The sequence below is a fragment of the Ascidiella aspersa genome, chromosome 3 (assembly GCF_963924565.1).
Source record: "Ascidiella aspersa chromosome 3, kaAscAspe10.2, whole genome shotgun sequence".
Lineage (NCBI taxonomy): Eukaryota > Metazoa > Chordata > Ascidiacea > Phlebobranchia > Ascidiidae > Ascidiella > Ascidiella aspersa.
The window spans coordinates 26,013,827-26,026,574 of NC_139449.1; the positions used below are offsets into that span (position 1 = coordinate 26,013,827).

The 12,748-nt window shown below is 33.2% G+C and overlaps 1 protein-coding gene across 4 annotated transcripts; it reads right to left on the reverse strand.

Moving 5' to 3' along the window:
- Positions 1 to 1,350: 1,350 nt before the first annotated feature.
- Positions 1,351 to 10,937, reverse strand: LOC146161161 (kelch-like protein 13). 4 transcript variants are annotated; one of them, XM_083384519.1, is made up of 18 exons: positions 10,686 to 10,937; positions 8,227 to 8,340; positions 7,932 to 8,049; positions 7,624 to 7,803; positions 7,459 to 7,563; positions 6,748 to 6,861; positions 6,487 to 6,613; positions 6,166 to 6,372; positions 5,830 to 6,087; positions 5,461 to 5,528; positions 5,054 to 5,142; positions 4,919 to 4,978; positions 4,604 to 4,774; positions 4,206 to 4,301; positions 3,678 to 3,856; positions 3,381 to 3,437; positions 2,971 to 3,180; positions 1,351 to 2,503 (listed from the first exon to the last, which is right to left on the reverse strand). In XM_083384519.1, exons 1-18 carry the CDS (start codon positions 10,858 to 10,860, stop codon positions 2,366 to 2,368), a joined length of 2,466 nt encoding a protein of 821 aa, XP_083240645.1. In that variant the 5' UTR covers positions 10,861 to 10,937; the 3' UTR covers positions 1,351 to 2,365. The 4 variants fall into 4 exon arrangements, with proteins under 4 accessions (XP_083240645.1, XP_083240646.1, XP_083240647.1 ...); XM_083384520.1 differs by lacking the exon at positions 8,227 to 8,340; XM_083384521.1 differs by lacking the exon at positions 7,624 to 7,803.
- Between the last annotated feature and the right edge of the window lie 1,811 nt (positions 10,938 to 12,748).

Sequence of the window (12,748 nt, forward strand, 5' to 3'; positions counted from 1 at the left end):
ACTATTTAAAGTGTGTAAATGTGCGAAAAATTTTTGAGCTTCGCGCGAATCATCTTTCTACATCCAGTGTGTTTACATTTTCATGCTCTTTTTGAACTAGATCAGCACTTCTTTACCATTGCGCCGTGAAGGCTGCCAAGTGCGTCGCAGACAAACGGAAAACGTATTCAAAAATATTGAAGAGAAATATTTTTCAACCTTTTTTTTTTAAATGTAACAAAAACTCGTAAGAAATTTAAAAGAAATACCGGTTTACCAAAAAAAAAAACTATTAAACTTATCATTTTTCCTCAAGGTAGTTTTATTACACTTTTTAATAGAAGTATGGATGACGACATGTGGACTCGAATTCTAAACCAAGTAAATCCTTTGTTTAGCGCTTTGCGCCAAGACTTAAGTAATTATAAACACGTTTTTAAAGTGCAAAAAATATCCGAGGCCCACCTGATTTCCAGTTCTTCTAAAGTTGTAATAACATAAAATTTCATTTATCATATGTTGTGCAGCCCGCAGAGACCTTTCTGAGTTTGATTTTGGCCCGCGACTACAAAAAGGTTGCCGACCCTGTGTAAGGATTTTAATAACCTATCCAATGTTAGGATTAACTCTGCATAGAGTTTTGCGCATTTCAGCAACCTTATTTGGCAAAAAACAATTGCAGTAACTTAAAAATTGAGATAAGTGTCATGAAAGAAGCACTTGTTTAAAAAACCCCAAACTAAAATCTTAGATCTGCGCCACCTTGTTCTCTGATGCGAATCAAAACAAATACATAAATAACCCTAAAGTGCGAAGCAATTTTTGTAACCTAGAAGCTTAGATTATAGAAATTGTGAGTACTTACTACTTTGACACAATTCACAAAAACCGTTCTAACAAGTCAAAATGGTATATTGCCAGAATTTTATTCTGTATATGCAACATTTTTACTTTACACAATAGAAGCCTTCGATTAATACATTTCAAAATTAATGTCTATTTTTTTGTTTTCTTAGGCTGAATCCCCACCGGTTAGACAAAAACGCTTTAAAGCAGTCTGATCGCGTCTAATCAAGTGGAACGCTATTTCTTTTGTTGTCGCGTCCCCACCGACCAGACTTGACGCAAATCTTACGCACAGCAGACAGACATGACTAAACGCGTTTTTAGCGAGATAGCGCGTGCACTACTTTTTTAGCGTGTCTGAAGATGCTTTTTGCTAGAAACCATGAGTTTTTTACGTTTTTTTGTAGGTTTTATGTTAGGAATGTTATTTTAAAAGGTTCAGCAGGTATTTTTTTGTAAATTAATATAAAAATATATTCCTGGAACAGTTGAAAAGCCTTTTCAAGTTTGTTTTAAAAGGTGCTCATTAGGTACAGGATAATTTCAGCATAGCAAATCAAGTTAATTGTGAAAATGTTGAATTACTAAAATTGATAACTCGTCCTACCTTGAGTGTTATTTCGATCAGCGAACAACAAAAAACGCAACATGTAGCGAGCAAACTGTTCAATAAGCGGAAATTGGGTGTAATTAAATTTTACAAAAAATATCCAATGAAAATATTAGTCAGTCGAGGTCATTTGGCCAAACAACTTAGAGTCAAGGCAAATCGCAAGTTATTGACTTCAGTCATTACAACCGATTCAAACGCCACCAATCTCAAAACCATAAAAGTTCCAGTGCAAAGCAAGGTTTCTAAAGTACAATAATTCATTAAGTTTCAAGTTGTGCACAATATGCAAGCATGTGTTTGTAATACAAATTTAAAAGTATACAACGGTACCATGCAAGGCAAGAACTTTGCAAAAACAAACAATGATTGCAATATATGGTACAGACATAAGCGCTCGTAATGTATATAAAATAAAATAAAACTGTAAAAATATAGATTAGTGTTACAAATAAAAAACAAAACAGTAAACACGAAGGATTTTTGTTTTAAATGAATTGATGATCGTAACTAACATTGATATGTTTGCAGTGACGCATTAGTCGCTACGATTAGTCGAGATACAAGTCAGGGCATCAATTTCCAAAAAAACGTGATGAAAATGTGCCATTCCATAGTAAAACATTGATTTTACGGTGGATAAATAATGAATTGACGAATTGAAGTAATATTGCAGGTTACGTAAGGCGTCTTTATTAATTTGGATTTTTTTTTTATTTGTTTAATTCTTTTTTAATACTTAAATCGCATTTTTTACGACAAGACACCAGATGCACTTTAATAGGAACTTTAAACAGAGAGACTAAGCTTCTTAGCCGTTATGGTCGTCGCCATAAAAGAAAACTTTATTACAAAAGTCCTTCAGTCACCAACACGAAGGAACAGCAAAATTTAATGTCATATAAGACTTCGCAAAAATGCCGACGGGTTTCACTCATCGTCTGTCGCATACTGGTCGCTGTAGATATACACCGGGCACATGGGGTGGCGGACCTGAATTGGCTTCTTTGTGCTGGTGTACTTGCAGTTTGTGGCACTCGAGGATAACCGATTCCAATGTCGTCTTGTCTGTTGGAAACAAACAAGGTCTATATTTAAAGGTTTCGTTACTGCGCTCATTATCAAAGAAAACAAAAAAATGTCTTCAAAAAGCTGAAATCATTGGGTTAAAATTAATTTGCAGCTGTTACTTTAAACAAGATAACTTAGATTTTTAAAACAGGATACTAATTTACCGACAATAATCTTTTGAACCTAACGTTTGTTCCTTATGTATATTATGCAACTTTCAATAATATCATGATAGTTTAGGGAAAATATTTTCCTCACGCGAAGCCCTGAGAATTATTAGGCCAAAAAACAAATTTTGCTAAATGGAATATATTTTGCAATAGACCTGAAAATGCGATAGGTGATTCTTTTCTTTGCAAAAATCTCGGCTAGGGAACATATATATCGTAAAAAAGAGTTGCAATTCTTATTTGATTTACACTACGTCGGACGGAAACAGCATCACATTTATATAATTTTACCACCTCGGTGTTTGCTGTAGGAGTCCACAAACAGGTGCCCTGACACGGTGTGGTGCACTTGCGGAGCGACCAGAGGAAGTACGACTTGAGCGCAAAGTTGCCAAGGGCAACCAGCGTGACGTCATCTTGCAGAAAGGGTTTAACGTAGGAGAGAGGGGCGTCGTTTTGGATGTTTGATTGCCAGCGCTCAGTTAAAGGGTCGAATACCGAGACCTGGGGAGTGAAAAAATAAGAAGAAGTTAATTCTGGCAATTTTTTAACTCCTATTGTGAAAGTGTGTGTAGGAACTGATGCAAATTGTTTTTGTCGCACAATTGTTGTTGAAGCGTCCGAATAAAAAGCTATTGAACCAATGCGGCATTTTGCCAGAAAAATATTTTCGTTTCCTTAGCTAACGTCCGTTGTTAACTCACCATCGTATATTTCCAACAGGATGTTTCAAAGAGGTATATCTTTTCCTTAATGACGATCTAGAAATAAATACAAAGAAAAGTATTAAGTATGACACAGAGTTGTTAAGCTGCTCAGACATAGTAGATTTCCGCCTAAAAATAACTTTGACACTTTAATACCCTGAGGTTTCAACTCGACCTCAAACATGCAAATAGACAATCAAAAATCCAGATGTCCGTTTCTAAACAAAAATTGTCAATGTGGGCACCCAACGTAGAGACCTGACCGTTTGGCAAGCAAAGCTAAAAACGTCTTACCAGGTCCCAGAGCTCCGTGTAGAAAGTTCCCAGCGCGATTTCGGAAGTGGAAAGCGCAAGTGCGGGTAGCCAGTGGCGGCGAGTAGTCGAGTAGCGGCGCAATACCAACGCGTTGTTGCCCTCCACGCGGGACACCACGCAGATCTGCTCTTTCCAAGCGCAGCAAACCATGTTTTCTTCTGCAGAGCAGAATTTTTGTTTTAATCGTATCTGCCTATATTAGAAAAAACATGCATTGTATAAATATATGGGCGCCGTACGCTTAGGAAACCGACGGTCAACCTTACTAAACTTTTGGAAGTTGCCGATCTGCTTTTTGCTCGGTTGACTATTTTCAGGACAATGCAACACAAAATGACGTCATTGGACAATCGAAGGGTCACATTTTCCTTAATGCATCGAACGGCACCCTACTTTTCAAATCAGTTGTATATAATCCAGTATGGTTCAAAGGAAAAATTGATAGTTTGAAAGCACTCATCTTTCCAGCAATGCAAAATGAAAGTTTAGCACACTTTTTTGCATTACCTGCGTTTGGTATCATTGTTTCCTTCATCCATTTGTTGCCACTGAGTTGAAGTTTTTCCACCTGACACTCGAACTCGTGCTTTTGATTTTTGCCACCTGTCATATATGTTTTGTTAACCTGATAAGTTTGTCATTGATAGGTATTGAAGTACACATTTAACGTGTTCCTTATTAGTTAGAAAACGTAGTTTGCACGGAACAAGGAAAATACACTTTTAACAAGAACAGCAAACAACTGCAAAAGTGTTTAAGGCAAACAACATAAATGCAGTGATTATAACGAAATGCCAATACGTTTACATAACTTTTGCTAAAAATGATCAATAAATGATAATTGCACAGTTTCAACTACTAACAAACTTGTTATCTTATGTTAAGATACAATAGGCACAACTTACCCAAAACATAAAGACTGTCCCCCACTAACACCATATGATGCATGTACCTTGCAACCTGGAGGTCACCACCCTGAGACCACTTGTGAGGAACTCTCGGATTAAAAATCAAAGTGGTGGCAGAAGGTCTCGTAGGGTTGTAAAGAGGCGAATGAGCCAGCTTGTATATTCCACCTGAGTTTTTAAATCACAATAAACATAGGATATTAAACAACTTAAGTAAAGAAGTTAGATGGAATTTATGTCTATTCACTGTAAGCCGCCCGGTGTTCACCATAATATTTATACAGCAAATAAAAGCACCATTTGGTACAGTACCTGTTATGTACAACTGGTTGTTGAAGGTGGCCACACAGAACTGCCGAAATAGATCAAATTCTAAATAACAATTTCCATTAATTATACCGCTAGGCAACATGCATAGTTGATATGATTTATTGCCTCAATCTTCACCTGTTATAAATTTGCAAAAATATTCCAAGCAAAACTGTGGTTCAGTTGTGGGACTGTCATACTTCTGTTCCCCTCGTGCGGGTTTAACCCTACATGTATGTTAACGTTTAAAAATGAAGAATAAAAATTGTTTATAGATCTTTAGATCATGAAAAATCAGATCATCACAAAGGTTATAAAATATTTCACCAGAGCTTTAGAGGCCAGCAGTAAGTTTATACAATGCATTTAAAAGATTGTCCATCAGCCTTCATGGAATCTTTATAAACCAGGTGATTTTCAGTAGATTTACTTAGACCCTGGTGTAGCATGGACATGTGTGAAATTGTGATAAAATTCACAGGTGCATATAAAATTCTCATTTTATTATATATTTTTAGCAGTTAGAAGACACCTTCTTTACTGACCTGAGCACTACCAGAAGAAGAACAGGCATATCTAAACAGTCTCTGTAAGTTACCACAGTTAAATGGACCTGATAAAATAACATTTTTACTTTTAATATACAATAACATGTAATCAAATAACAATTTAATTTAAAACAATTTTTATGTTGACACACACCAAAAATGACTTAAAAATTGCACAACATTTAAGAAGAAAAAAAAAACTAAAAATTAAATAAAAAATGCCAACCCGCACAGTTACTTGTGAAATTATGTAAATCCTTCAAACACACAGGTTGCATGCCTACATACCACACAAGCCTAAAATTATGTCTGAAGCACACTAGTATCCTTCCTATGTAGTTAGCAAATCTTCTAGAATTGACTTACCTTTTCAAAACAATTTCTGAGACGACTTCCTGCATTTTGCAAAACAACCTCAAGCGGCAATCGATCCACTCGCTTTTCGGCCTCTAGGAATTGAGAAAGCAATGAACCATAGTATGTTTTTTCTTTGGAAGATAGCTTGCAGATACAGGATTTCAAGTCATTGCAAGACAACAAAGGAAGACGGACACACTTTGTCAATGCAGCACAAGAATCTTCTGGATTGTGATGCTCGGACCATCTAAGAACAGCTTCAAAAACCTACGCAGAATTTTATTTTACAACACAGGAAAACCTGAAAAAAATAAATAAAAAAAAAAACTAGTCCTAATCACATACCATTTTTTCACTCATAACTGTCAAACTGTCACTCGATAAATATTCGCATAGATCTTTCAGTGACAGTTGCTGAAACTCATCTGTCCACATAACAGATTGAAGGCGTCCAAACAAGGGAACAATAGCTTCTTTTTGCAGAAGTGGAAGAGAGTGGGCAATACTCAAGTTGTACATTTCCATGCAGTTCTTATAGGTGATGGTTTTCGCCTTAAAAAGGTTAGGAATAAATGCTAAAATCCATTTAACACTACAAGAAAATAGAAAAGAGGTGTTGGGGTACATAAACCTAAATATGCTAGTCATACTTTTGATAAAACTTACTAGTCTATTTTGAGCAGCATTGAGCAGTTCTTCTTCTACCATTAACCATCTGGTAGCAACAGTTATGGCAATCAAGTTATTGTAATCAAATGTGATTTGTGAAGCGTAAACATATTCGAGAATGCAACTGCAGAAAAAAATTTTGGCAGTAAATTAAATAAATAGCAAGAGGATCAAACTATTTATCTTTAAAGATAATTTTCGAACTAGTGTCTTGATATTGCACACATGACGAATAAATATATAAAAGAGTTGTCCTACCTTAAAGTGGTTTGATCAACATCTTGTAGAAAAACATCTTGTTGAAATGATTCAGAAAATGATGAAGAGCAAAACATAGCATAAAAATATTCACTAAAACTTGCAAGCAGTTCCCTTGAGATAAAAAAAACAGTAAAAGTACTTAACTAATAAAAATATATATATTTATTTTAGGCTCCACTACCGGCCGAGGTAAAATAAATGTATTACAAAATATTGATAACCTGTTAAAACAGTGTTAAACCATTTTAAAATATAGTGTTGAACTACTTTTTTTTCATAGAATCAATTGCCTTTCTAAGGGGAAAAAACATTTTTTAAGTAATTGCACAGGCTACAATCTATTAGACTTTTTAAATGTAACTTTATTGTGAGGTACAAAACCAAGTAAATATCTTACAACAAACTTGAACTATTTGGATTTCTCCAAAATAATAATTAATCACAAACTCAAATATCAGATTCTGGACAGAAGGGAATATGCATATATATAATTATATACACATTATATTTTATGGAAGACTTTGAACTTTAAACAGTTTAAATGAAATATAAAATAAATAAAGGAAAAATAGTGCCGCATCTCCGATCAAAAACAAAAAATTATGTAACTACAAAACTTCATTGGCAAAAGTTAATTTTTAATAATTTAGGCATGGTTATAAAAGTTTATTTACAAAATAATAAAAACTGTCAAAAATGAAAACTAACCTGTGGCACATAATTTTTTTATTATCTGAAGTGGTGAGAGTTATATTCCAAACCGGGCTGCAACCATCCATGCCATCCGACCAAAAATAGAAATATTTTTTTAACCTAAAAAGTTACATTTTAAATTGAAAAACTCAACTTAAATTGACATTCAAGGGTGTTTACTTTGATTCAATTGAGCTCTCAAAGTCAGGCTGTTTATTATTGAAGCAATGCGAATAAAAATCTTCATCTGTAAAAGCTTGAGTATCAACTAGTGCATTATGATTGGAATAACGATTCAAAACAATCGTTGGTGAGGTACAAATGCAATATAAATTCCATCTCTTTGCACCATCTAAATACCTTTAAAAGAATTAGTTCTACCATCTGCTAAAGTTGCAAAACCTCAAATTCTATACAATGTATTTTATTAAGCTTTACTTTTTCAATAATAATAAGAATCTAGTAGACTACAAAAAACTGATTATTACTCTTCTATTCGATGTTTTGGTATAGAGATTGATCCAACATAAATATATTCCAATAATTTTTCCAGGACATCCAATTTCATTTCATTTTCATGGAATGTTGTAAATGCAGATTCATGATCTAACAAACAAAACACATCAAAGTAATCAGCTTAAACCTTCAAGACTTTCTTATTTTTAAAGAGCTTAGCATAATAGCATAACAAACTTATTCTTGGTCCATCGGTTAATGAAAAGGGTATACTATCTAAATTTAAATAATTTTATTACTAATGGTTCCAGACTACACATTTTGAACCTTTTGACTGTGATGCAAAGTAATTTTGAAAAAATGTAGATCTCACAGCTAAAACGATTGAATGACAATGAAAATCTTGTTTGGAGCAGCGGATTATAACATCTGTAAGTGTACCTGCAAATGAGTATCAATCATATATATAAAACAACTACAGAAAGCACAAAGAACTTAATTTGATTTCAAACTCAATTAGTTATACTTTTATGAAACTCAATTTGATAGTTTACATCAGGAGTGTGGCCCACTTTACTAAACTTGTTCCATTTGTATACTAAATTGTTAGGACTACAGCAAATTTTTTTCTTGTTATGCGTTTTGTTTTACTATTTCCTTATGCTTGAAATGCTTGTTATTCTGATTTAATCACACAATACAGATGTTGAAACAAATTATTTTTTAAGCAGTTGTCACCAATATGGCCTTTTAAATTTAGTTGCTCTAATTTATTTCCTTTTAATGTTCAACAAAGTAGCTTTTGAGTTGCAGGAGCATAATTTTAAACATTACTATTTAACTACTTGCACATCAATATATAAAAAAAATTGAAGCCTGAAATGAGACTTGTTTGACATTAGATATTTTTAACTAGATTTCCAACAAGAATCTTTTTAGCAACTCAATAAGTTCTATTGTGGATACTACTTTAGTATGGCAATAAAATAAAAAAATAATGCATCTACGAGTTAGGATTTCAATTAATAAGAGCTTTATATGGGAAATTGTATTTATTCACCTTCGATGACAAATACATTAAAAAGGCACCACCAAAAGTAGTATATAATTAGAGCTATTTCAACACCTATCCGGTTTCTAAAATTAGTTTTTAGGCAAACTTTCCAGGCAAAACAACAGATCACACATCATTGTATTTATATATATGCAACTCAAATATTTTTTTCACAAAATGAGTCAAGAGAAGCTGGAAATTAATTGGTTATGCTTAACTGTGGGATTTATCAAGAAACTCGTAAAATTCATCAATATGGAAAATGTAACATCTGATGAACAAAACAATAGGGGTTTGGGCACCGGAATATGACAATCCCCAAACTAATATTTTGCTAACGATTAAAATGTATACACATTTTTTTTAATTTCAAAAAGCAATATGTAATCACTTTTATGCGCTTTAAGGCTGATTCACAATGGCGTTCTAAGCACATTGTTAGGGCTTTCCATACCGACAACAACAAACATAAAGGATAGATAATGGTCATTGCGTCTGAGGATACATTGAGTAGCAGTTTTCAGCTTTATAAATATAATTTTACACAACAAGTATATTTTTACACTTTGCCATAAGTAGCATTTAACTAGAAAAGTGTATTTATAAGTATTAGGCAATCAGAAATAGTAATTTGTATTACTTGGCACAGGGTTTAAGTGAGGGTTTTTATTTACTGTGTATTGCTTAAGTATGTTGTTTTCTTTATATAGGAGTTAACAATACTTTATTTTAATACTTCAATTGTATCTTTGAGATTTGCCTCATTATTTGAGGGCCATAATCCATTTTTTAAACAGAAATTAAAAAGAATATTTAAAAAATGGTTTGGGGTTCTTGAAAATAATAAAGAAGGTAATGCTGTCAGATCAGTTGTGTTTTTCAACTTGCAGGTAAGGGGATTCCCCAAATCATTGTTGTATTTTGAACTGGTGGAAATCTTGCTTTATGCATCACTTATCTTTCGAAATGTAAGTTTTACCAATTTAAACTAATTACAGTAAATTTATTTTTCGTGCTTTCTGCATATTTTCACACAACTTTGCTTAAGAACAGGTGTGTTAAGATTAATTGTTTAATGATTTTACATTTTGCCACAACTTTATAAAGACATCCCTTAAAATGTTAATAGACCCTAAAACAAAAATGCTGCATCCATCATTGTATGTTGCTAAATTATGGCCAGTAAAAATATTTTAAATGCAAACTTGGCGCTTTTCTTAAGAAGGTTGTCCACTCCTATGGTTGAAATATAAACTTAATTAAATTATGACAATATTTTCATACATAAATTAAAAGCCCTATAAAATTTAGGCGCTCTTTCACGATTGTACGTAAAAATTAATAAAAAATTTTTTTTTTCAAATTCCGCATACCACAACACATATTGTTTGGGTTAGGGTGCGGGTTAGCGTTTGGTTGAGGGTGGGTCAAGTTATTATTAATAATAAACATAATATTACTTGACCCACCCTCACCTAAACGCTAACCCGCACCCTAACCCAAACAATATGCGTTGTGGTATGCAGTATTATTATTATTTTTTTTTGCATAACTTTTCACGTACAATAGTGAAAGAGCGCCAAAATTTTATTTATTGCTAAGCCAGATTAAATATTTATACTTGGTTTTGTAATTTTGCACATTTATGTAATTATACAGCTGTTTACAGTAAGTATAAAATAGATTTAAAAATACCTTGTGATATATCTAGATAGAAACAAATATTAAATACCTGATTTTCTCATGTCATTAAGTTTGGTAAACATTGTTTTAAAATGATTGCTTCCATGGTACACTACTGGCTTTTGATCTGGTAGTTTATTGTATACAGAGTATGTTTTCCAATGAACAGGTAAGTTCTCCAAACACTGTTGCTCTTTTTGATATGTAGAACTGAGTGCTCCCATTTCTGTTATGTAGTGATGATAAAAACAAAAGGTTCATCAACCATAATTGTTATTTCATTAAACCTTGTGTAGTACTAAAATTCCTGCAATTATGGCATGATCAATTTAAAAATTTAAAACTAAATTATTTTTTTATAAAAATTTTTTTTTTCATTTTATAAAAAATATTTGTCAATTGCTTTTAAATTTAATTCTTAACTTTTTATTTCTACTGCAATTTTACAATATATATGACATGTACAAGAAATCAAATATTTTAATTCATCGAGTTAATAGCCACAATTTAAAAAAGTAAAAAATCAAAGAACATTTAGCGCTGGTCTGGAATCCTACAGCACTTTCACTCGGGGGTTAAAGCTAACATTATTTGGGTTAGGTTGCGAGTAAGCGTTTGTGTTCCGGTGGGTTAAGTATTATTACTATATTCATTCTCCAATATTTATTTCTTACTTGCAATTTCAATTTTGACTACTAGTTTCGTTACTCTAAAAAAGTGGTAGGATGCTGGACCAGCGCCAATTATTTAGCATAAAGCTAATGTTATTCACCACAACGCACAAAATTTTGTAGTGTATCTGCGATTTAAACTTCGTAGGGCAGTGCTCAAGGTAGAAGTTGCCGTAATTCTAGAATAGTCATTAACAGAGTGTTTTCAACGTGTCTTCTGTTTTGCAAATAACTGTTTAGTGTTCGTAGTAACATTTCCACTTTTTATAAATGTATTTATGCATTTATGCTTGAAAATCTTATTTTTTTGTTACCTTCAAATATTTTATGTGTTTCATTCATTTACAGCAATGATCCTATAATATTATATTTATAGTATCATTGTTACAGTAAGTTCATGTTGAAAGTAAAATAGTTCTTAATTACTGAAGCGAATCAAAACAATAAAAAGTCCCAAATGTGAAAGGATTTTTTCACACACGCCTGGTCCTGAAAGTCATTTCCATTCTACACGTTTTGACTGCCAAAAAAAATTCCACTAGAAATCTAACGTAAGTTCTGCCGTCTGCGGTATATACGCCACAAAGCCGTTGTACGAAATGTTCGTGGGCCACTACGCCTAAAGTCTTAGAAATTTCTATAAATATTGGCTACGCCAAGTGGTGCCATTGGCTGCCTTTGAGTCAGCTTTCAGGGCCAAATTTTATTGGCAAAAGAGGATTGGAATACAATAGGGGCTAGCACCCAAGGTATTTTGTTTTAAATATTGTTGTTTAAACAAAAAAAAATATATAGAAAACCTATATCAAAGTCGTAACAAAATATATATACATATATTATATTACAAATGCACCCGATCCGTCAGAAATTAGTGCATTGCTAAGCAAAAAGGTGTACGACAATTAGGGCATCCAATGACAGAAAAGTCGGACTTTTAGGTAATCTCCCGGCGCAAATGAGTTGAAAATATTCGCTGAACGTTCACAAAAGTGTGAGAATTAATAGCACTTGACCCACCCTAACCCAAACGCTAAGCCTAACCCAAATAATGTGCGGTTATGTAATAAATATTTAAACGCTTGGAAAAAAGCCCAAATACGGGGCATAATTTCTCGTCCAGGGTATATAGATTATTACGTCACGAATTGGTGTATTGGGACCTAAAGCGCATATATAATTATTAAATCAACGCACAATATTTGAGTTAAGGTGCTGGTTGGAGTTTAAGTGAGGGTGTGTTAGGTCAAATTAGTGCATTGTCCAAAACCTCAAGACTTTTTGATTCTTTGGATGCACTAATTGTCGTAGCATTTTTTGCTTAGAACTGCACTAATTTTGGACGGATCGGGTGGCAAATGCCACAAAATTATTTTAAACTCTAATCGGGCGTGGAATCTCTAATTGGGCGTGGAATCTTCGCGCATACAATATAAGCTAAAAG